This window comes from Sus scrofa, chromosome 6 (genome assembly GCF_054392235.1).
Source record: "Sus scrofa isolate SSC_HxYL_T2T_F1_AM1 chromosome 6, Sscrofa_HxYL_maternal_Yorkshire_Landrace_v2.0, whole genome shotgun sequence".
Lineage (NCBI taxonomy): Eukaryota > Metazoa > Chordata > Mammalia > Artiodactyla > Suidae > Sus > Sus scrofa.
The window spans coordinates 20,152,509-20,178,196 of NC_139388.1; the positions used below are offsets into that span (position 1 = coordinate 20,152,509).

At 41.4% G+C, this 25,688-nt stretch overlaps 1 protein-coding gene across 9 annotated transcripts in view; it reads left to right on the top strand.

Annotated features, from left to right (window-relative positions):
* NUP93 (nucleoporin 93) overlaps window positions 1-25,688 on the top strand; it is a 115,967-nt gene that overhangs the window by 59,559 nt on the left and 30,720 nt on the right. For 3 of the 9 annotated variants that reach the window (XR_014804924.1, NM_001244152.1, XM_084958439.1), the window contains 2 exon segments: window positions 16,309-16,371; window positions 21,931-22,059. Coding sequence is in view for 6 of the 9 variants with exons in the window: in NM_001244152.1 (NP_001231081.1) it covers window positions 16,309-16,371; window positions 21,931-22,059 (192 nt within the window). In the remaining 3 variants the exon portion in view is untranslated. 9 annotated transcript variants of the gene reach the window in all.

Below are 25,688 nucleotides of genomic sequence, written 5' to 3' on the forward strand. Positions count from 1 at the left end.
AAAAACAAGATGTATCATAGCATTCCTTGCCTACATGTTGTCTCTCCCCCTCTTAAATCTTAACTTGGTACAGTCCGTTAACAATAAAATACCCTTCTGTAACCTATAAACTGTTACTCCTATCAGTTTGTGCTTTCAAACTGATGGCAGACTTCTCTGAATCTGTATGGAGCAGCTTGAATGATGATGCTGTGCCCCTGGGGCTGCCTGCCCCCCTTTTAAGGGGACCTTGTAATCTTATTGTCTAATTGGACTCTTTAGTGCTTCTGTCATATCAACATTTGCAGGGTGTTCTCTTTTCCTGTTTCTTCTTTCTTTTTCTCTCTCTTCTCTCTCTCCTCTTCCCTCTTTTTCCCTCCCCCTTCCTCTTTGGCTGTTTGGAGTGGGAAAAACTTGAGCACTGGTTCCACCAGAGCTCATCCCACATTGAAGGTATGGAAGAGCTGCAGTGACCAACAGCGTCGACCGGTCTGTAACTCCTTAAATTTGAGAACTGCAGGTAGGATTACCTATGAAATTAAGATAAATGCACCCTGCTAAATTGACAGCATGTTGTTGCAGTGCCTCTGAAAGACAAGGTCTCAGTTTGTTTAAAATACTGAAATGAATTCAGAAACATTTAACTCATTTGGTAGAAAAAGTACTTGATTCTCCTGAAGATTGTTCAGATTTGTGCCTTGTCATTCTAACATTTTTCTTAAAAAAAAATCTATTGGGTGGGGCAAAGGGGTATTTGCTTAAAGATTTAAATTGTTGATTATTTAGGATTTTTGCAGACCTTTAAGTAGTAAGTAGTGTGGACTTTGTTTTGGATTTTTTGAAAAGATGCATGTAAAGTACAGGATTCTTTTATGAAGTAAAATATTAAAATGGGATTTTTCTTTGCTAAAACCAGATCCTTCTTTGGGATTGTAGGGGTGTGTGTGTGTGTGTGTGTGTGTAATGCTTTACAAGAAATTCAGTCATTTAATATTTTGTGGGGAAAAGTACTATTAGAGGTATTTGTAATTATCTTGTAGGAAATACTTTAGCATAAGGCTTTAAGTTAGAAGAATTAAAGAGTAATTCTTAAGTCTTACCAAATGTAAGTAATTCAAATTAAGATACTTTTTCTATCCTAAATTCATCCTCAAAAGAGTATAAGACCTTTAAGTGTATTTCCAGTTTTTGGTGCAGCAAATGTGATTTGTGTAAGTGAAACGAAAACTTCCTAAGTCATGTGAGCATTATCTGGAGGGTGATAAAAATTATAAATATTGCCTATACTACTTTTAATATCAGAGAGAAAATGCTTTTAATTCAGCATTAAAGAGTAGCTTGATTATTGTCTTCCCTTAAAAAAAAAAAAGGTGATGTATAGCTTTTTATTCTAAGAAATGTGTTTGTATCATGGGACCTGTAGGGTCTGGACTTCTTTCTGAAGCATGGACTTGGAAATTGCTCACCTAGTTGAGAGATTGAGCTCCCTTCAGAGGTGTGGGACTTTTCTGTACTCTTAACAATAGGAAGACTTGAGGCTCTGTCAAGTGGGGAATGGAGTAGAGCTGCTGTGGGAAGGGAGAGGAACTGTGAGAATGTCACTTGTCTCGGCATTGGAAGTCTGGATTTAACCAGGGCTAAGATCCCTTTAAAACTCTGACCCAGTGCAGCATTGCAAAGAATTGATTTCTGAGATGAGACAATGAGCTGTGGTTTGCATTTTGTAAAGATGGAGGAAACCTCTAACACTGACCCTGTATGGGAGATGACTCAATTATCCATGCTTTGGTACAGTTGCAAATTATTTTCCTTTGTCTGAAGTGGGAGGATGCCAGTGCCTTCATCAGAGCTCCTAATTTAATGTATGGAAAAATGTCTCAGCCACCATTTTTAACAATTAGCTGTATCATGGTTGAGGTGAGCTGGGTTCTGAAGGCTGCTGCAGGGCCATTTCATTTACATTAGGTTCTGTGGCACTAGAGCTTTGTTACTGTAAAACTCAGAAAATGAATTTGCAGCCTGCATAGAAGAGTTCTCTAGGAGGGTGGAGAGCATTCCCGGAAAGAAAATGGAATCCTTTTGTCTACAGTAAGTATTTCTCATACTCAGATAGTGGTGAGAGGTTGAAAATTTATTTTTGGTTGAATGGGCAAAATAGACTTTAAAACAAATGCTGTAAATATTAAATGTGTAACACAGGTTGTTGGATGTATTTTTTATGTATGTGTTAGAAGGTAATGTGATGTATATGTACTTGAAATATAGGTTTTAACACATGCTTTTAATTAAATATTCATTGGTAATTTAAGTTAATGAGAGGTTTGAATTTATCACTTGTCAAAGATGAAAATGACACTTTGAGAGAAAAACGAAATCTGAATATGGTATATTTATAAGAGTTCAGGCTTCTTTTCACTGTCTTTTAGTTTGTTTGCCATACCTGAAGGAAATTGCTGGATTTTAGGGGTTTTATTGTTTTTTGGTTTTTAAGAAAATGCTTCCATGTGAGGTCTCTGTAGTAGTAGCTGATTAAAATATTTAAGAAAAAAATGTTTTAGCAAGATTTTCTCCTAAAAGATCAGTAGATTGATGCTTTCACTCTCATTAATGGGGATAATTTTTAGTGCCTTCTAATTAATTAATAGTTGTGACTTCAAAGCAATTTGTGGAAAACTCTTGTTTGTGATTGTAAGCCTAGAAACCTTGATTCTTAAAATTAATTAGATTTGACCTGGCTTATTCCTTTGTTCCTTGGCTGTTACTAAGGGGAAACAAGTGGATTTTAACTTTGATTTGTGTGCTTATCTTTTTAAAGGCACTTAACCCCAAAGAATTTATAGTAATTTTACAGTAAACTGTACCATGAAGAATTTGCTCAAAATGCTTTAGTAGCTATTTCAGAAGTTGAATCTTCACAGAACTGGATGTCTGAGACTCTTTTAGCTTGATATCAAATTTATAAAGCCAGGTGTTCTTCCAAGTCCTGTTGCACCAGCTGTTGTTCTCTGGTCACTGAATGCCCTTTTCTCCAACTAAGAGATGTTTTTGAAACTAGGAGAGAGGATTTTTCACATCAGTCTTTTCATTGAAATAGGAAGGCTCTGTTGTCCTAAACCCCGTTTAGAACCCCACAAAGATTCCATAAATCTTGCATTAAGCTTATGCTTGTAGCATAAGAGCCTAGATCTCAGTGTAATTTTGTTAATCCTGAGAGGGACATTTAATATATTAATTGTTTATTATATGGTAGAATGCAAAGGGATTTTTTTCCTTTGGTTTTTATAGGCTTGCACTTTGAAATCAAAGAGTTGTAGGATAGCACATTAGCACTCCATTTTGACTGCGTCTTTGCTTGCATAAAATGTTTAGTTGGATGACAGAAAGGGTGTCACAGAACCTTCCTTTGAAATATTTAAAGTAAAACTTGGTTGAAGCTTCTGGTCTTATTTTCTTTCCCTGGCTTTACGTTAAGCTGTGTGCCAGATAACTCTGGGGGCATGGCAGAGACCCAGTTAGTTGCCTCCCATTTTCTTTGCCTTCACCATGGTCTACCCAAGTTTGGCTGCTGAGAAGAGGCTTTCCCCTTTGGTACTTGTAGGGGATTCCTGAATCTCTTCACTCTGGAAATTTTAGCCTGGCTGGTAGTAGAGTTAGGGGCTGGTTCTTTTTGCTGCAAAAAAAAATGTATTCGTATCAAACCTTTGACTGCTCTGGCAGTGCCATAATGTAGATAAGCAAGCACGTCGGCCAGCCCGCTAGGAGACGTTCGTGGCCCTAAGATGGCAGCGAGGAAGGAGTAAAATGGCGTCACCAGGACACTGTGACAAGAGGCGGACCACGCGAGGCCTTTTCCTTTTTCAAGTTCGAAGATGCCTCTGGGAGCACTGCTTTGCCAATTTACAGTTACCCTTTACTCTCTTAGGAGACAGAAATTTTGAGATTTTCCTGAAGTAAAGATTTAATTAGCATTTACATCTAGATAGCTTCCGATTGTTGCCTTTGAGGAATTGGTGTGGGCAGGTATTGATAAAATAAAATTTTAAATAGATGTTTTCTATTAATACTTCTGAATTTCCTTGCTTTGTGCTTTTTCTTCTTCTTCTTTTTTTTTTTTTTTTTTTTTTTTTAATGTGAACACTTAGTCCTTTCAGTACAGGACGAATGTTTAGGAAACAGGCCATTATGCTTCTCCTTTATGGCAAATAAAACTATCATTCCAGTGAAAATATATTATTTGCCTTTGATTTTGGTTTCTGTTCTAGCTCTTTGTGGGCTTTGGTTATGATAAAACATATATTAAATATATGTTGACTGCCTTCATAAACAAAGTATATTGTATTTCTTTTTGTGTTTTTAAGGTACGGATTATTTTGGAAGTGAATGATAGTCATCGTGGTAGTGACGATGCTAATTTCTTACCGTTCCCACCTCTTATGGAGTTAGAATTTCTGGAGCTTGCCTTAGAATTTATGTAGTGCAATCAGCTCATCTTATAGTTAAGCAAAGCAGGTTTTACTGTCGTTAAACCAGTTTCTCAAGGTCATAGATCTGGAAAGCAGTCCATTTTGCCTAAATCCAGGCCAGCTAACTCCTAATCTGTGCTGTGCCTCTGTCTACATTTGACCCTCTCTCTTTTGGGTTTATTGGCTGGTGATGATGGATCTAATGGACTGAGCTTGCAGCAGAGTCTGTCTTTGCTTTAGCAGCCTACTCACAGAGATGTTCTTTTCCAGTCTTCTCAGAAATGACTTACTGAGCCATGCTTGGAGTCTTCCTGGTCCTTTGCTGTAGGTAATATGTATTTATAAACAAACATTTAAAACAAGATATATCCTGCAGGTCGAGTTTCTAGGTCCACTCACTTTAGGCATGAAGGGTGCAAAGTGCCTGTCTTCTGGGGTGGGCACAGGCATCCTGACATGCCCTCCAGCACATCACTCCTTTATCTTGAGGAGGGCTGCCCCTTTTCCTAGTATGGATGGGCTGAGCAAAAGGTTTTAGCTCCTTGTCAATTTCCGGCAATTTGTGTTTGAAAATGGGCTTGCCCTCTCTCCTCCTGTTGAGTGTATTTGCCATTTTAGCCCAGCAATGTTTCATGTTTTCTGTACCCGTGGTGACAGTGGTGAGTGGTGCATCCTGCAGTATTCTCTCAGCTCTGACAGGGTAAAGTCAGAACGTTTCCAAACTTAATTACAGCTTTAGAGAGAGTGTGAAGTCCTAAGTACTGTTAGCAGAGGGGTACGATGACAAATTCCACTGAAGACAATGGGAAGTTATGAAGTCTCTTGTTTGTTTTAGTGGTCTCCAGACAAATTTTTGAAAAAGAATTTCTGAATAAGAAGAAACTGCAGCAAAACCAAAGCTCCCTTTTCTGTGACAGCCATGATGATCAGTGCTCCAGTCCCATCAGCATAAGCAATGCTGCATAGCGGGAGGAGCTGTGATTTTCAACTGCAGTGTAAATGACTGACACCATGTACCAGCAGGGAATTAATATGACACGTGGTCCCCAAACATTGTCTTGACTAACGGCTCTCCTTGTGCTTGCTAAGTAGAACTCATTTAGGCTTAATGCTGAGCGCTGTGGAAACCAGCCTGGCAAAAACCACCCAGCTTCCACCTGACTGCCTCGGAGACACACCCTCTGCTGTCTCTCCTTCTCATAGCCCCCAAATCTTGCTTTTGTTTCCTTTTTCCAAAGGAAAGAGACACTAGACCTGACAAAGCAGATGATTTGGGGTTTTTTTGTGTTTTTTTTGCTTTTAATATTGAATTCTTTTAACAAATTCTTTTAGGGTGGGTTTGGAGGCAGTGGGAGGGGACTTTGGCCATGATAAAGGCCATTATTGATGCATTCTCGTTTCATACTGCAGTGCGATTTTCATACCCAAAGTTCTTTGAATGTGGCCTCCTCTGTCTCCAAGACAGAAATCAAATTTCCTAAGACATTTAAACATTTTTTAATCATCCCTTAATGTATCTTATCTTTCCATCACCTAAGAGTGGCTATGGGATTAATATATTTTTTAGACCTGTTCATACTTTTGTGTGAGGATAGGGCTCTTTAGCTGCTTTTTGAAGTTAGGCATACTTTGGCACACTGTTTATTCCAGTCGCAAAGCTGGGTTGAAGAGTTTTCTCTTTAGGATCCTCCCTGTTCCTGTGTCCCCAAATGGTAGCTCTAGCCAGGTATGCTAGTTTGGGGTAGAGTGGGGCAGGAGGTGCGGGTTTGGGGGACAGGAGAGGAGATAAAGTGCTCAGAGTCGCTGTCCTTGCTTCCATCCGTGGGACCACCTCAGCAGTCTGGGAGCAGTTGGCTGGCTGCCCTCTCTCCCTTTCTTGGCTTCCGGTGTTCTTGCTGGTCTGTCCTCCTTTCCAGAAGTGGAAAGAGAGCATGGCCAGCAGAGGCCCAAGACTACAGCATGGCACATCCTGCTGCATCAGTAGGGTGCAGGCTCTGGCGTGTTTGCTGGAAGTGGTAAGGTATTAGCACTGAGCAAGTCATGTCCCCTCCTCAGACCTCTTGTGACCAGCAGGGGAAAGTTGCTTACACAACCCTGAAAGGTTATTGCAGGGCTCCGCTAGATTTGGGAGGAGGGGAGAATTCTGCTGAAAAGCCTTTTTTCTGCTACTAGTTGACTAAATGGCCATCACTTTTTATTTTATTCATTTATACTATGCCCTTACTACTTGCTCCCACTTCCATGGAGTTTCCCAATAACTGAGTTGGAAAAATCACTTTCCTTTCCTGAATGGCCAGAGATAGATAACAGGAATACACTGGGCCCCCTAAAAGAGACAGAACTGGCTTTGTCACAGTAGCGCCAGAGACTTGAGTGGCCTCACAGGAGTGCAGACCTTACCTTAACCTTGGCCTTACTCTCCAAGTGCCGCAACTAGATATGCTAAGCAGCCCCAGTTTGATGCTTGGTGTATTAAGTAGGAAGAGGCATCTAGTAGTTAGGTACTTACATTGTGTTGGCAAAGGGAGGCGCGCACGCTCTGCCTCCTTCCCACAGGAATGACATGTCCCGTTCTCAAAGATGGCTTCTCCTTCTGGAGCATGGTGAGTCCTACCTCTTACATTTTTTCTTTACCCAGTGCTGAAAGTCTTGGAAACGGTGTGTTTGTTATAGGATAGTTATTCCCTCCACCTTCTCCCCTCCCTTCTCTGTTTGCCCTTCCTCCCCCCCCACCTCCTCCACTTTCTTCCCTTCCCCTCCCCTTCCCCTTTTCCTGCCCTCCCCTTCCCCAGAGACAGGAGGGCTAATTCCTGAGGGTATAAGCCTGAGGTCCTTGCTCCTTTTCTTCCTCCAGCTCCCCTTCCTCTCCTCTCCCCCTCTCCTTTTCTCCCTCCCCCTTCTTCTTCTAGTTCTTTCGTAGGGGTTATGATACAAGTCCCTCATAAAAGCCTTTTCCAGAAGGCACAGGTGAGATGGAATTGTGTCACGGCTATATTGGCATGACTTGGAGAGACCAGTCATACCAGTACACTTGAGTCAGAATACTGCCCTTAAGACCATAGGTGGATCTGGGTGGAACCTCTGCTCAGAGCTTTGTATTCTTGGGTTTAGAATGTATTTGCACACATTTTCTCTTCAGCCTGTGAGAATTTGTAGATCATCATGTAAACCAATTTGAATTATGGGAGCAAGTGATTTGTTTTGCCTTAATGGGCCCAAATCTATCATGTAATTGTGTGACCCTTTGTTTAGCCCAGTAGCAGAAACCATGTACGAAATGGGGCCCTGCAGCCTGACAGTGACAGGTTGCCTGGTGCCCATACAGTGCCATGTTATATAGCACCAAGGTCGGCCACCTGTTGGCTCCAGAGCTGCCTGTAGGCCAGTTGGTCTGCTGAACTGGCAAATGGTGGGATGAATTCCACAGCCCCTCCTGCAGGGTCTGCTGCCACCTGCTGATGAGGGTGGCCAGGCTTTTGTATAAATGTGCAATGAGAAATCATTGCAACAGCATTAAAAATATATTACAGTGGCCCCATGTCAGACCTGCCCTGCTTTCTGTAGGGGTATTTTTTGAAGAGATAGATATTTAATGCAGTCTGGAAAAATATGCATGTTATTTAATGCAATCCATGAGCAAACAATTTAAAATACTGATTTTTTTGTGTGTGGAAAACAAGCAATGGAACTTACGCTAAATATCTGGGGTGGAGAATAAAGTTTGGATTTGCTATTCAGTCTGTATTTCTTTTTTTTTTTTTTGTCTTTTTTTTGTCTTTTTTTTTTTTTTTTTTTTTTGTCTTTTTGCTATTTCTTTGGGCCGCTCCCGCGGCATATGGAGGTTCCCAGGCTAGGGGTCCAATCGGAGCTGTAGCCACCGGCCTACACCAGAGCCACAGCAACGCGGGATCCGAGCCGCGTCTGCAACCTACACCACAGCTCGCAGCAACGCCGGATCGTTAACCCACTGAGCAAGCGCAGGGATCGAACCCGCAACCTCATGGTTCCTAGTCGGATTCGTTAACCACTGCGCCACGACGGGAACTCCTTCAGTCTGTATTTCTTACAAAAGGAGATTCCATGTCATGTGGGCCTTTTAAGCTGACTTTTTTTTTTTTTGTCTTTTTGCTATTTCTTTGGGCCGCTCCCGCGGCATATGGAGGTTCCCAGGCTAGGGGTCGAATCGGAGCTGTAGCCACTGGCCTACGCCAGAGCCACAGCAACGCGGGATCCGAGCCGCATCTGCAACCTACACCACAGCTCACGGCAACGCCGGATTGTTAACCCACTGAGCAAGGGCAGGGACCGAACCCGCAACCTCATGGTTCCTAGTCGGATTCGTTAACCACTGCGCCACGACGGGAACTCCCTGACATTTTTATATACTTATTTTAATGCATTAAATATTGATCTAAGAAAATAACCAACCATGCTATAAAACTATATGAAAGTTCCCCAGATTTTGAAAATGCCCCAGACTTTAAATTTCTCTGTTCATCTTTTGGGCTTTATCAGTAATGAACATATCTTTGCACCTGAAAGATTCCTCGAGGCATTCTCTGTAGGCAACACAAAGGGAGCTTATGAAAAGCCGTCCACACCATCTGATAAGTGCGGCAGCTCCAGTGCAGGCAGGATTTCTGTTGTGCTCATCTGAAAACAGTATCTTGCTTTGTTCATCCTCACTTTCTCCATAAGTGGCCGTTTTACCTTTGTAAAAATTTTACCCAAGAGAAGACTTCAGAAGAGGTCATTCATTCAGAAATTCGGAAGAAGCTTTGGGAGCAGTTAAGGGAGTGGTATTTTATTCAGAAGGAGCTGAAGCAAAATAATGAGTACAGCTCATATTCCTGTCTTGACAGAAACTGGCCACTTCTCCACTATCTAAAGTTCTGAGGAATACTTGCAGTGCATATTGGAATTCTTGTTTCATCTTGGAGCAGACCCTCTTGATTATCCTGTTTTTCAAGTTTATTTTTTGCTCTGCTATATGATTCTTTCCTTCTTTGTTGCCTTCTAGCTCTTGCTTGAGTCTTGGCAATGTTTATTTCAACCACAGTGACTGATACCTATGGTCACTGCTTACATGCGGGAATATTATTTTGAGTGTTGGTTATTGACTTCCTACTAATTTGTATATATTGTATGGGTTAAATGAGAGAAGATGCAAGATTTTTTATAACACTTATCACATTGTCAGATAGCTTCTCCTAGAAAGTCAGGCCAACTGTGGCTGCCTCACTTTAAAATTTGACAGGGTGGATTTCCAGTTGGTCTTTTGAAGGGGATGAGACCTATAGAATGTCTTTTGTGTTTTGAGGGCCATGTAAAATACGGCTTTTGTTTTGTGGGGCCAACTTAGACTAATTATTTTTTGTTTGTTTTATTTTTTAATGGTTAGAAAATCTGTGTGTTCCTCAGTTCCAATTGTTTACATAATCGTTCAACAAATCACTTACTTGGTGGTGGTGGGAAGCAAAGAACCGTGAAAGAATCAATGCAAGCTCTTTTTGCCGTCATACTTTCCTAGCTAAAGTGGATACTGAAATATTTCTCACAGAGACCCTTATTTCTTAGTTTTCACTTTTGGAAAGCAAATAAGCTAAGAGAATTTGGCCATTTGACAAAAATCCTTTTGCCCACTTGCTTTTTCTACAGTCATTTGTACTCTGAAACCCAGATTCTGAGTGGTGATTGAAATAAGGCAGTTTTTTGGAGTTCCTGTTGGGGCGCAGTGGTTAATGAATCCAACTAGGAACCATGAGGTTGCGGGTTCGATCCCTGGCCTTGCTCAGTGGGTTAACGCTCCAACATTGCCCTGAGCTGTGGTGGAGGTCGCAGACATGGCTCGGATCCTGTGTTGCTGTGGCTCTGGCGTAGGCCGGCGGCTACAGCTCTGATTCGACCCCTAAGCAGGAAACTTCCATATGCGGTGGGAGCGGCCCAAGAAATTGCAAAAAAAAAAAAAAAAAAAGACAGTTTTTTTATGCTTGTCTTTCTCAACCTGAGCCAGATAAAAGCCAGTTTGGCTTCCAGGTTCCTGAGATGTGACAACACTTTTGATAAGAAAATCGGCTTACCTTACAGTTACATTTTGGGTTGTTTTCAGCCAGTATACATGGCAAGGCAGCCCACTTCCTCTGGATGGAACACGTGGCTGGAGATATTGCTTGTGCATATGAATGGTGTTTATTGTTCCACAGCAATAATCAAAAATAGTACTTTGGAACGCCTTAGAATTGGCAGTCTAGAACACTTAATTTCTCCATCTTTTTTGCCTGTGACATTTAACACCATGATCCACTTCATACATGCAAATAAGTGTATATAATTGAAAGAAAATTTCATGAAACTGTATTTACCCATACTACATATCTCTGTTGCATTTTATTTCATTTAAAAAATGTTGGTTGGAGTTTCCTGGTGGCCTAGCAGTTAAGGACTCACTGTTGTCACTGCTGTGGCTCAGATTACCACCGTGATGTAGGTTCTGACCCATGTTTTGAAAAACACCATTCTAAAGGAATGCCCCAAACTTGACGTTTATTGTTTCATTCCTCACCTACAGTGAGGTAGGGGAAGAGAGGAATAAATATGCAAGCATTAAATAGCTGTTTGTCTCATCTTGACTTGCATGGGAGAATGGGAAAAGGTAGAAAAGGGTTCAGAAAATATGAATTTTAAGTCTGAACTTTGCTGCTTATGAACCAGGTGATCTTAATATGGAACTATAACATTTTTAGAGTTAGTAGAAGCTCTGGAAACCATCTCACACAGCCCTTTCAACGTTTAAACCGATATTAGGAACATGCTTTCAAGGATGATTCACTTGAGTAGTATTGAGAGACAGTTCAGCATTGGGTTAAAAGTGAGGACTAGAACCAGATGTGTGTAACACACAGCTAGCACAAAATAATCACCACATCCGTGTAAGCATTAGCTCTTATTAGTACCAGTATAACAATTAGTAAACTCTGAGCCTTCAACTTCATCATCTGTAAAAGGGAACTAATAACTGATGAAGGAAGCAAATTTAAAGATAATATTTTTTCCTCTCCTCCTGGACTCGTTCTTATAGAGAGAAAAGGACATTTATCTTTATTTTCCAAATTTAGAAGTTTGCTATTCCCTAAGTATTTCAGAAACAGTTGGTCTTTTGAGAGTTAGTGCTGTGTTTGAATTCTGCCTCTGCCTCTGCCTTTTCCTGGTCAGTCGGGAACCCTTGTCAAGTTAGTTAAATGCTGAAATCTGTTTCTTACCTGTAGAACGGGATTGGGGGTGGCGGTGGGGAGAATGCAGCGGTCTTGTCTATTCTTTCGTATTGTTAAAAGATTAGCAGTAATGTCTTTGAATTGCTTAGAGCAGTGTCTAGCCCTTAATTGCTTCCTGAATGGAGGCTATTATATGTTACAAAAAACCTGAAACCAAAACCCATTCAAGGAGCCAGTTAGAAGAGTGTCTGTTTCCAGGACTCTGGCAGCGAGGAGCAGTATACATACGGATGGGAAGTCCAGAGTAGTTATCTTACTTACTTAGAAAGCTTGCAGATGTTTATGTAATGTTCTTTATTCAGTGGTCCAGCAATCAAAGGGGCTGGGTGGGAGACTGTGAGCAAATAAAAAGCACTCATTGGCAAAAAGAGGGGATATTAGTGATGAACTCTGAGGGTCACAGATAGAGGATGGTATCTCCAAGTAGGAAGTAAGTTTTTGGGCCTTCTCCACAATCAGGAACCTTCACTGCGGCAGGGAGTCCACCCAGTGAAAGAAGGCACCTCCTAATACCCAGCACACCTCTACAGAACCCATTTTCTGATAAGCTCTGAGAGTGTATCTCCGAGATGAGGGGCCTGAGAGGTGCCTCACAGGAGTGGGAAGGAAAGGAAACACACCTGGAAAAGGAAAGTCAAGGAAGAGACCCATGGGAATCTTGAGCTAAGGCAGGTATTTTCCTGCCCAACTTATTAGTTCTTTAATTTATTTTTCCTTAAAATATGTGTTATTTGCAAGAAACTAACTGCCACTAGATGGCACACAGATCCCAACACTATTAGGACTGTGTATTAACTATATTTTTTCTAGATACCAGAGTCTTTTCAAAAGATAGGTCACTAATATATGTTTTTAAAAATAAAATACATGTAGCCTATTTTATTAAGTGAGCTTTTTGGGTTTTTTTGTTTGTTTGTTTGTTTATACTCCAATAAAATTTGTTTTTTTCCCCACTGTACAGCAAGGGGACCAAGTTATCCTTACATGTATACATTACGATTACAGTTTTTCCCCCACCCTTTCTTCTGTTGCAGCATGAGTATCTAGACAAAGTTCTCAATGCTATTCAGCAGGATCTCCTTGTAAATCTATTCTAAGTTGTGTCTGATAAGCCCAAGCTCCCAATCCTTCCCATTCCCTCCCTCTCCCATCAGGCAGCCACAAGTCTTTTCTCCAAGTCTATGATTTTCTTTTCTGAGGAGATGTTCATTTGTGCTGGATATTAGATTCCAGTTATAAGTGATATCATATGGTATTTGTCTTTGTCTTTCTGGCTCATTTCGCTCAGTATGAGATTCTCTAGTTCCATCCATGTTGCTGCAAATGGCATTATGTCGTTCTTTTTTATGGCTGAGTAGTATTCCATTGTGTATATATACCACATCTTCTGAATCCAATCATCTGTTGATGGACAAGTGAGCTTTTTGGAAGGTAGGTTTATAAAGAAGAGAATAGTCTGCCCCCAAAGCAATATCTTTTTTTTCCTTCACCACTACTTGAAATTTCATTTTTTAGAAATTTTGAAATTGTGTTTCTTATTGAATATTGTGTTTCTTTTAAACGAATGTGTCTGAAGTAATAAGCTTTGCATTTGTGTTCGAATAGTGTGTACAGGTTATATGCAGACGTGGATGGGCTGGGCTGGTCACTGACTGGGAAGAGCACAGAAGCTCAGAGAGGGAGTGGGGCACTTAGCACAGCCCCTCCCCCCGACCCTCAAAGAACAAAATGAGACCAGGCTTTCTCAGACAGTGGTTGTCACCACCACTCCCCATCTTAAATGTGCCTTGTTTAGACAATCAGCAGTAACTATGAAAAGGTACAACAGAGCACAGGCTGTACAACTCTTTGTTCAAGAACAACAACCAGAGATAATAGTTCTGTAGCTTTGTTGATAAACTGTGGCGCTAAAGCCTTTTGCTTTAGCTGATGAAGAACCCACCCAGGAAAAGGAAAATCATGACAAAGCTTTGTGGACTTGATGCAGTTATTTGCTGTGAAGACTATGAACATGGTCCATTAAAATCCTTCCCATGATTTTGGGTCTGGTTCCCCTGCAATGGCCAGAAACAGGCATGGAGTGACAGGTTGCCCCCTCCTGAATGGATTACCTGGGGTCCTAGCTTTCTGTGCTCTGGTTTACTGATGCCATTACATTGGTAGACAAGTGGTGGGTGCCTCTCTCCACCCCACCCCCAATTAGCAGTATAGGTATCTGGTGCCACCTCCATGTTGTGATAGCTGCCTCAGGGACTGCCCTGGAGGAGCCTGTGAGGGAACTGTTTCTCGACTGCTGGCTGTTGTCCCTGTCCATTCCAGTGCACTGCCCTAGTTGGGGTGTGACAGCAGGATATGGAGAACTGTGGGCCAACACATAAAAGATCTGAGGATTCTATAAAGATGAGCAATATGTTATTTAAATTTCTGTCCCCAAGACATAATCCAGCCCCCTATTCTTGTTTTAAGAATTGCAGCCTTATATCTGAGACTATTTGAATAAAACATTACAGTTGTTGAAATATAAATGTGATCAATAAATTAATCAATTAACCATGACAGTAAGTTTTCACGAAAACTCTCAGATAATGTTTTAAAATTTAGCATGTCACTTATAAAACTTTAGCTTAATTCTACTTTGTATCATATTCCCATAAAGAATTCCTAAAACAAAAAGAGCAAAAACATGATTCTGAAAAAAACAGGTGATTTTGGACATGTATAAATATATGTATAGTGTGCTCGACATGAAGATACCTTGCGTTCCAATGTATAGTTGGATCTCACATATAGGGTGAATTCTTTCATATTACAACTAAGACTTTGATCTCTACCTGTTAATTGATGGCTCATCTTCCTTATGCCTGTTTGGCCCCAAACCCCAGGCTGTGGGGAAAAAGCTGCATCCTTGTCTGGAGGGCAAGGCGTTGGCATGGAGGCAGGCATGGAAGCCCACTCTGTCTGCACCTGTCCCACCCTCCTCCCCAAGATCTCAGGTTGAGCAGTGAGAACAATGAATAGCAAGAGGGAGCCACCTGTGCATCTCTTTCATTACCGTCACCAGTAGATCTAAACCTGATCTGTCCTAGCAAGAGATAGAGCTGCATGCATGGAACCTTGGGTAAAGCATTTGATTACATCATATCACTTAATAGTCATTTTACATACGAGTAAACTAAAGTTTAGGGAGTCTGAGTGAAAAAAAAAAAAAAAAAGGAAAAAGAGTTCCTTTCGTGGCGCAGAGGAAATGAATCTGACTAGGAACCATGAGGTTGTGGGTTCGATCCCTGGCCTTGCTCAGTGGGTTAAGGATCTGGCGTTGCCGTGAGCTGTGGTGTAGGTCACAGACATGGCTCGGATCCTGCGTTGCTGTGGCTCTGGTGTAGGCTGGCAGCTACAGCTCCAATTGGACCCCTAGCCTGGGAACAAGGCAAAAAGACAAAAAAAAAGAAAAGAAAAAGAGAGTCTGGATGTCTTGTGTTAAATCAAGTCGTCTATGCAAGTAGTAAATGGAAGCACCATGCTATAAAGCTAGGTTTGTTGTCTGTTATTATGAAGTTGTGTTTTGCAGGTATTTAACCTTGCGTGTATTCAGCTAGACTTGTGAGCCCTGGTCTCATCACCCGACCCCACCTGTATTAAGTAAGCAGTAGATGTCATTTGGCCTGAAATAGGGAGTGCACGTGGCAAAACCCCAGAAGCACTGTGTAAATAAATGATTTTTTCAGGTATCCCAGCCATTGACAAACAAGTGGAAAATACCCAAAGGGGATGGCTGATGGCTTCCTCAACGTTAGGAAGAAACTGAAGAATTAACTCAAAGCAACAGAGAAATATAAACTGAAGAACACTTACAGGCACTGTGACTGGCTGCATAGCCAAAGCTGTATCTGTAATATGGGTTTCTTTTTTTTCTTTTCTTTCTTTCATCTTTTTTTTTTTTTTTTTTTGTCTTTTTGCTATTTCTTGGGCTACTCCTGCGGCATATGGAGGTTCCCAGGCTAGGGGTTGAATCGGAGCCGTAGCCACCGGCCTATGCCAGAGCCACAGCAACGCGGGATCTGAGCCACGTCTGCAACCTACACCACAGCTCACAGCAACGCCGGATCGTTAACCCACTGAGCAAGGCCAGGAATCGAACCCGCAACCTTATGGTTCCTAGTCAGATTCGTTAACCACTGCGTCACGACGGGAACTCCTCTTTCATCTTTTTTAGGGCCACACCCACGCCATATGGAAGTTCCCAGGCTAGGGGTCAAATAGGAACTGTAGCCGCTGGCATACCCCACAGTCATAGATAGCAACGCCAGATCCAAGCCACATCTGCAACCTACACCACAGGTCACGGCAAGGCCAGATCCTTAACCCACTGAGCGAGGCCAGGGCTGGAACCTGCATCTTCATGGATACTAGTCAGATTCGTTTCTGCTGAGCCGTGACGGAAACTCCAGTATGGGTCATTTTCAAGTTGAGGTTTTTGTAAGGGTAGCAGATAATGTCTATGTTTTTTGTTTTTGTTTTTTTCTGTACTTTTGGGTATTTGAGGTTAATTTTGTTAATTGTAACCTAAGTTATGTCATTTCTCTCCTCTTTCCTAGGGCTTCCTAAAGAATGAAAAGGACAATGCCCTGCTGTCTGCCATCGAAGAGTCCCGGAAGAGGGTAAGAAATGAACCAAAGGTATATGTGTATTGTTGTGAGGGCAACATGTATACCAGGTTGTGCGGGTTCTGAAGCTGGAATCTGTTTCCCAGGCCGAGCTCTCCTGCTTAGTTCATCAGAGAGAGTTCTACAGGAACCATTTTTGAGGAAAATACCGTGCTTGTAACTCTGTGTGTGTTTAGTGACTACATCTGAAACACTGGAATGGTCAGTTAATTATTAAATTAATCTTAGAATGGAAGGGTCAGACAGTTCTTTGGTTTCATTGTTACAGTATAAATAGTATTTTGGTTGCTGCTGAATTAGCATTTCAGAAAAGCAGTTATGATCAGTGATAATTTTACTCAGTTTCTTTTCCTTTTATCGCACAATTTGACTTTGTACGCCACCTTTTAAACTAACAATTTCTCCAAGCTCTTTAAAACAGACAACAGCTTGATGCTCAAGTGGACAGTAAATAAATCAGTCAGAACAGCCATTATATGTGCAGCAATATTTTGCAACAAGCATTCCCTCAAGATACTCAGAGATCATGTGACTTAACATGTGAATTATCTCCATTTGTTTCTGACAAGGATTAAAAGAGCAAAACCTTTCTAGATCATTGCATTATGGAGTAAGAGATTCTCAAGCCCCTGGGTCTTTGGAGGAGGGAGGAAGAAGGTTAGTGATCATGTGGAGTTGATTCTAAAAATGCACCTTTTCCCAGGAAGGAGACTGGATGCTTACACTAGTCTGGAGGCGGTAGCTCTCCTGCAAGGGTGGGTAGGGGTTTTGCTGTTTATTTATATAACCCTTATATCAAGTGAAATATATCTGTGAATTATTTATGTGGTTCAAAAATAAGAAAGTAAAAAAATAATGCTGCTTCTCAGTGTGCTTAATTAAAATATTCCATACAGGTATCCACACATATCTTCAGTAGCGCCCATGTGAGTGAAACAGGACACTTGGGGGGCTGCCAGCTCTAATGTGTAAGAAAATGTTTCAGAGACATTATTTCAATGACTGGTATGTTTAGTTATCAGAGTAAAATTCCCTAAAATTTAAGTAATTATATTTTTGGCAGTAGTACTTATCCTTAGAAATAGAGAAATTTACTTGATTCAGATTTGGAAATATTTTAAGGTTGTTGTTGTTGTTGTTGTTGTTGTTGCTGCTGTTGCTGTTGTTCACACTCTGAATTACTCAACAACATTGATTCTCCTGGTGTAAAGGACCAATGAAATTAAATTAGGATTGTCGAATGCCACCGAGCCTTATTAATCCATTTACCCTGAGGAATGTGTTTCTGAAATTGGCAGGCTCTGAACGTTGTGCCATACTGAGACTAAATGTGCAGCCAGCCAAAACATTTAAGTGACATACCACAGTGCAAAATGTGTGCACACGTGTTTGTGAGGGAGAGGTTCCGGTGTTGGGAGCCGGCCTAGGGGGAGACCTTTCACCTGTCAGGACACAGGGAGGCTGCCGCTGAGCAAGAATCGTTTTTCAATAAAAAGTGAGCAGCTTCCTGGCATTTTGGTGGTAATTTCACGTTTGAATAACTTGCCAATGTCCTGCTGAAATGCCAAGAAAACAAGCTACAAAACCATAAATGTGTCCTATCTTTTCCCATTTGGTGCGTCCCAGCAAAAACAGAACAACATTATCGGAACATATGTAGAGTTTCTAAAAGCCAGCAACAGCTCAGTAGTAAGCGGGTGTGAAGTCAAAGCATATTGCCCTCTTCCCTTTATGAAAATGGGGTTCGAGTGCTCCCCACCTGTTCTTAATTCAGTTGCCCAGTTCTTCCCCTGCCTTCCTTTCTTAACTGTGTTCGGAGAGATTTATTTCCCCACGTAACTTGAAAGATTCCGATTTGCTCTGTAATAGTTTCTCCACTACTTTTTCATTTTCTCTGGTTTGCCTTCCCTTCCTTATAATGTTTAGACCTCTGCACATCCTTTCAGTCTATCCCTTTTTCTTTTCCCTTGGGTTTCTTTCCTTCCTGTCACTGCTGTTCCTATCTCTCACATTGCCTCAGACTCTCTCGCAATCCTCTTAGTTCTGAGTTGAGTAGCTGTTGATTCTTGCTCGTTAGCTCCTCTGGTTGACATTCTTCTTTGTACCTAATCCGCTGGTTCAGATTTGAATAGGGAATAGGCTAGAAGAGGCCAGATGAGTAGCTGATCATCCCTGATTAGCCCACAAATTGGATGTTCCATTATCTCTAATGTAATTAAGATAAGCTGGGGGTGACATGGTCAAGGGAAGAGAATTTTTATGTTGGGCCATTTATTTTTATTCGAAGCTCCTTATCACACTGACAACGAATGGAACAACAATGCTATTTGTTCAGGTTGTGAGCTGTTTCTAAATAAGTAGCCTTGAACAATTCTCATATATATCTGAGGATTTGAGCCCAGAAAGCTGCCAGTTTTCAGAGTTCTTCCTGTGTTCTTGAAGCAGTGCTTGGCACACAGGTGGCCAGCTTGATTCACAGGGGATGGTTAATTCCCATGTTGTCACTCTCACAGTTACGTGATGCTTGAAGTTTGCTTCTGCCATCTTCATCCACGGTGTCTCTGCGATAGCTTGTGTTTTCTTCAGTTGCTTTTATTGCTCTGCCATTCTTTATCAGACAGAGGACTTGTCCCTAAGAAAAATTCTTTTTTTTTTTTTTTTTTGTCTTTTTGCTATTTCTTGGGCCGTTCCCGCGGCATATGGAGGTTCCCAGGCTAGGGGTCAAATCGGAGCTGTAGCCACTGGCCTACGCCAGAGCCACAGCAACGCGGGATCCGAGCCGCGTCTGCAACCTACACCACAGCTCACGGCAACGCCGGATCGTTAACCCACTGAGCAAGGGCAGGGATCGAACCCGCAACCTTGTGGTTCCTAGTCAGATTCGTTAACCACTGCGCCACGACGGGAGCTCCTAAGAAAAATTCTTATGACACTGTGATGTCTTGGGTGAGTGCTACAGCTTAGTTAGTGCTTCAGTTCCTTTTGCGAGTTTGGAAAGCTGTATGATGCACCAGCCCTCCACCTGCTTATTTCTACCCACCCTGGTCCTCCAGCCCTGTGGCCCTCTGTTTTCCCTTTAGGACAGGTTGAAGGTTGTGGAGGTAGTTAACCACTAGGTAGGAAGAGTTTTCGAAGAAATTGTGGTTCGCTTGTGTACTGTTTCTGGACAGCTTCTAGGGAAGCTACCCCTTCTCCTCCCCTCTGCCTCACCTCTCTGTTCTAGCATACTGCTGTCTATTCAAAATGCATAGCTTTTAAGTTCACTGAGGTAACAAGAGAAAATATTTTTCTCAGGTTATTTTTTTCAATCCAGGCTAAATGGAATGATCTATTCTGCCTGATTCTCAGTGAGAATAAAACCAGGTGAAAGACTCATTTTTGAAGTTTTGATTGTCATTTCTTCTTTTGTCTTCAGAATGTGTATTAGAAAAGAGATCTGTTGATAGATGGACCAAATCAAATTTGCAAAATGTGCCAACCCTTTTCCTAATCATTTTTGTGCGTCTTCTTTCTTTTTCACATTCTAATAAATATTGCTCCATACTGGAACACCCCATTGGTAGGAAGAGTACATGATTCTTCTGACAGTTTCCCAGAGCTCACGTGTATGAATATTATCAGTATAAATTATCTGCTTTGCCAAAAGTAAAGCAGGCATTACTAATACTCATTCCCCTGGTGCTGCCTAAATCGATACCAATCTGATTGTAAATGAAATGGCTTTTTGAAAAGTGGGCTTAAGCTGATGGGAAACCTCATCTGCCAGTTAAAGAATAATAGGCTAAGAGTGGGCATGACTCAGTATGTCTCTGTAAATTGCTTTAATCTCTTCCTCACAGGGTTCTTTGGGTGTTTTGGTTTTGTTTTGGTTTTTTGTCTCCTTTCTCCATCCCGTCCTTCTTTTCTTTGTTTTCCTTCTTTGTCTTTCTTCTTCTTTTTTTTTTTTTTTTTTTTTTGGTCTTTTTAGGGCCATACCTGTAGCATACAGAGGTTCCCAGGCTAGGGGTTGAATCGCAGCTGTAGCCGCTGGCCTACACCACAGCCACGGCAACTTGGGATCCAAGCTGCATCTGCAACCTACACCACAGCTCATGGCAGCAACACCAGATCATTAACCCACTGAGCAAGGCCAGGGATCAAACCTGTGCCCTCATGGATACTAGTCAGATTCGTTTCCACTGAGCCATGATGGGAACTCCCTCTTTTTTCTTTTCCTTCTGAGTGACTGTGTTTTGGCAACAACCTGCAGTGTTACCAGCAGATAGGAATGAGGTTTGCCAAATGTTTCAGTAGTGACTTTGAGTAGACTCCGTTTTTCCTTTTCTGGTTTGCTTCCTCCTATGAAAATATTAGTTTCTTAAAAAAACAAAGACACTATGAGACTCTTTTTTTTTTTTTTTTTTTTTGGTCTTATTTTAGATGCTCATCAAATCTTAAGATAATCATTGATTTTTATAGTCCATCATTTTATGTACTACAAAGAAAAATTACTTCTATTTAAACTTTTGACATGTTATCAATTGTAATACGCAGCCTGATTTCAGAAATGTTAAGGTTTTAAGAAGATGTTTGTCTTAATAAGCGTAAGAAAAGGTGTTCATCACTACCCATTAAAGAAATGCAGATTATCACCTCATACCCATTAACCTAGCTACAATAAAAAAACAAAAACAAAAACAGAAAATATGTATTGGAGAGGATGTAGAGACATTGGAACCTTTGTGCACTGTTGGTGGGATTGAAAAATGATACAGCCTCTTTGGAAATATGCCACTGATCAAAAAATTAAATATAGGATGACTATGTGATGCAGCAGTTTCCTTCCTGGGTATGTACCCCCAAAGAACTGAATGCAGGAACTTGAAGAGATGTTTTTACACCCATGTTCACAGCAGCGTTATTCATAACAACCAAAAGTTGGAAGCACCTCAGATGTCCATGGACAGATGAATGGATATAAACTAAATGTGGTGTATACATATAGTGGAGTATTATTCAGCCTTAAAAAGGAGGGAGACTCTGCGTATGCTGTACCTTGGATACATCTTGAGGACATGATGCTAAAGGAAATAAGCCACTCACAAAAAGGCAAATACTGTATGATTGCACTTACATGGGGTACCTGGAGGTGGTCAGAATCATAGAGACAAAAATACAGTGGTGGATATCTATTGCTTGGGGCAGGAAGGAATGAAGTTATTGTTTAATGAGTGCAGAATTTCAGTTTTGCATGATAAAAAGAGTTCTGGAGATGTATGGTGATGAGCTGCACAACTGTGTGAATGTACTGAATACCACTCAACCGTATACTTAAAAATGGTTAAAATGTACATTTTTCCCACAATTAAAAAAAATTTTTTAATGTGTTCGACTTGATGGAATAGGGCATGTGGCAAACAGTTGTCAGTAAATTCTCTAAGGATAATTTAAAATAGATTGCTTCTGCTCAGGGAAGGATGGTAGATCTGAAGGGCTTTGAATTTCTGGGGCACTGCAAGGAAAACTGTTCTTTGTTTCTTGTTTGGGTCATTTCTCCCTGCTCCTCTTTGACAGACCTTCGGTATGGCTGAGGAGTACCATCGAGAGTCAATGCTGGTTGAGTGGGAGCAAGTGAAACAGCGGATTCTCCACACACTGCTGGCATCAGGAGAAGATGCCCTTGACTTTACTCAGGAAAGTGAGGTAGGTTGAGTCCAGAAGGTAAACCGCTATGGCAAATGTGAGGTTTCCATGTGAGAATGCTAATCTGCTTGACTGCTGGCAGTCCTGGCGCAGTGGATGACTATCTCCCCCTTGAAGCCCTTTCTTCATTCACTTCCAGACGCCCACACTTGTCTGGATTTCCTCCAACATGTCTGGCTGCTTCTCTGCTCAGCCTCTTTTACTGAATTTTCTTCAAATTCCTTGACCTCTAGATGTTTGAGTGGCCCAGTGCTCAATCCTTGACCTATTCTTGTTTCTCCCTCAGTCACTGCCCTGTTGATCTCATCTGGACTTAGCGTGTTAAATGCCATCTGTGTACTGAATATTCAAATTTATATCGTAGCCCCAAGCCCCCTACCCACCCAGACTCATTTTTCTAGTGGCCTTCTTGGCTCCACTCAGGTGTCTCAGAGCCATCAAGCCAAACATGTTTAGAATTTATAAAGGGCAGTTCTAGTTTTTCACTTGCTCAAGTCACACACCTCAGATGCACTTTTTTTTTTTTTGGTCTTTTTGTCTTTTTTTTTTTTAGAGCCGCACCAGTGGCTCATAGAGATTCCCAGGCTAGGTGTCTAATCAGAGCTTATTGCTGCTGGCCTATGCCACAGCCACAGCAACACCAGATCCTTAACCCACTGAACGAGGCCAGGATTGAACCTGTGTCCTCATGGTTCCTAGTCGGATTCGTTTCCGCTGTGCCACGATGGGCGAGAACTCCAATCTCAGATTCACTTTTGTCCTTCCCTTTTTCCACCTAGTCTCTCTCACATGTTGGCAAATCCACTTAAACCTATTCTTAAAATATACCCAGAATCCAGCCACTTCGTACTGCTTCCACTGTTAGCACTCTGGTCCAGGCCACCATCATTCATTGCTTGTTCACATTATTGGACTAACTTCCTGACTGGTTTTTTCCATTATCTACTGCTGTGTAACCAACCATTTCAAACCGTAGTGACTGAAAACTAGCATTTAGCCTAGCTGCGCATTTCTGGCTCAGAGTCTCTTAAGGCGGTGGTCAAGGTCCTGGCTGAGGTTATACTCATCTCAAGGCTCAATTCAAGGAGGATCCACTCCCAGGCTCACCCATGTGCCTCTTGGCAAGCCTCAGGTCCTCTCCCCAGAAGTAAAGAAAGACCGTCGTGCTTGACTGGTGATGTCTGCCCTTGCGCCGATGGGGAGTGTGACTTCCCACACATTTAGTACACTGGTGCCGAGGAGAGACAGCTCTAAGGTTCAGATCCTGGCTTCACCACTGACTAGTTCTGAGACCTTGTCCAAGTTATTTAACCTGTAGGCATTCACTGTCTTTATTGATGAAATGGAATTCCTGGGAAGATTAGTATTCATGTAAAGCACCTGACCCATTCCTTACTGTTGTTTTAAAATAAGTGCCCTCAGGGAGTTCTCTGGTGGCTCAGTGTTTTAAGGAGCTGCTGTTCCTGCTGGGCTCAGGTTGCCATTATGGCATGGGTTCGATTGCTGGCCCTGGAATTTCCACATGTCAAGGCATGGCCAAAAAAAAATATAAAGTAGTTTCAGAGAATTTGGAGGTACGGGTTAAAAATTATAATGTCACAGAAACTATACTGTTAGACTCATATTTCAAGTAATATTACCAGTGCTTCCTGATAAATCTTTTCCCCGGCAGTTGTATCATGATTATCTAGCATTCTTTCTCATGAGAGAGAGAACAAGTGAGGCTCAGAGAGCTCGGTAATATGCTGGTAAGACCCAGGACTGTTGACTTCTAGATCGTCGTTCTATTGAAGTATGGGTCAAAGTGGAGTTATTCCTGGAGGATAACTTCACACATCCCTTATCTATAACTTTGTTCCTGATTTGAAACTCTGTTTTTGTATTAAATTAGCCCCCAAATAGATACCAAAGTCGTTTATCTTAGAAATTAGTCATTCGTAATTACCATGTGCACATTTCGTAGACCCCAAGTCTTCAAAGCAGAGTGGTCTTGGGGAAAGAAGAGCTGATGTTTAAAACCGTTGGCCAGCCTAGTGTTTTTCTCCATTTCCTGTGAATCTGGGCAGATAAGTAGAACAGCTCATGGTTTTATAAACTTCATTTTAAAAATTGTGTTAATAGGTTGTGGTTTGTATTGGGATTTGGAAGTAATTATAAGCTGTTAATGAGCTATTCTTTCTTGATTGCTCTTCTCGTAAAAATAGACTAGTCTATTTAGTAGACTCTTCTTCCTTGACCTCAAGTCCTCTTGGAAGGGAATTACCAATATCTTTGCTGTCCTCTATTGTGACACCTAACATAATGGATAGCTTTACTGAAAATGCTGGCCTGTGAGGCACATGGTTCCCTCTTCAGATTATCCTGGAGACTGCCATTTCCTGGAACCTTGTTTTGTTTTTTGTTGCTGTTTTGAACTTTTTTATTGAAGTATAATATATATACAGAAAAGATCAATGAATTACTGATAGTGAAACACCCCCAGATGAAGAAACATTACTGACACCCTAGCAACCCTCCCCTCCACCCGCCGCCACTACTGTGTCTTTTCATTCATTGCTTCTCCCCACTGCCAACAAGAGAAACACTGTCCTGACCTCTGAGACATCAGAGATTAATTTTGCCTGTTTTTGAACTCTCTTTAAATGGAGTCATAACAGCATATACTCTTGTTTCTGGATTCTCTTGCTTTAAAATTCTGTATATTGTTACACGTAGTCGAAGGCCATTCATTCTCCTGGCCAAATAGTATGAGACTGCAATCTGTTTATCCATTCTGGTGTTGATGGACACTTGGATAGTTTCCAGTTCTTGCCTTTTATAAATAGAGCTATTGGAAACACTCTCATATGTGTTTTTTTGGTGAACATGTTTTCACCTCTATTGGGTACACCTTAAGAGGGCAATTGCTAGGGCAGAGGGTACACGTGCATTCAGCTTCAGTAGATGCTGCCAAACCGTTTTCTAAAATAGTATACCAGTGTGCCCTCACACCAGTACTATGAGAATTCTATTTGTTCTATATCTTTGCCAGACTTGGTTTTTTTTTTCTTTTTCATTTCAACCATTCTTGTGGATGTGTGGAAGAACCATGTGTTTTTAAAGGCTTTTTCCATGTAATTTTCTTGAAAATGATGGAAAGGTGGTATTATCTCCACTTGGGCAGGCACTTTCTCTAACCTCTTTGTTGGAAACCAAAGAGTGTGAAGGCCAGACGCAGGCTTTGGAATCGGCAGGCCTGGGATTCCAGGCCTCTCCCCAGAACCTCATTGTTCTCATCCTCATTGTAAAAGGCCTCCTTGCAGAACCATTGGAAGGAATGTAAGTGTGTAAGGCGCCTGGCCCAGTGCTGGCATAGAGTGTGTTCTCAGCACATCCTAGCAGTGTTTTTAGTGGTGCTTAGTATTTAGTAAGCTGCACGTTATTGCTTATTTTTATCATTTTAATGTGGATCTGTCCTTTTTTAAGTGTCCATTGATTTATAAACTGTCACTAGCAATGGCAAAAAAAAAAAAAATGCTGAAACAAAAAACTTGACATAAATAGAATAATTAAAGTATGACTTGCTATCTAAACCACTCTTTTCTGGTCACTTTATTGTCAAGAATAAACCAAAGAGTCATTAGTTAGGA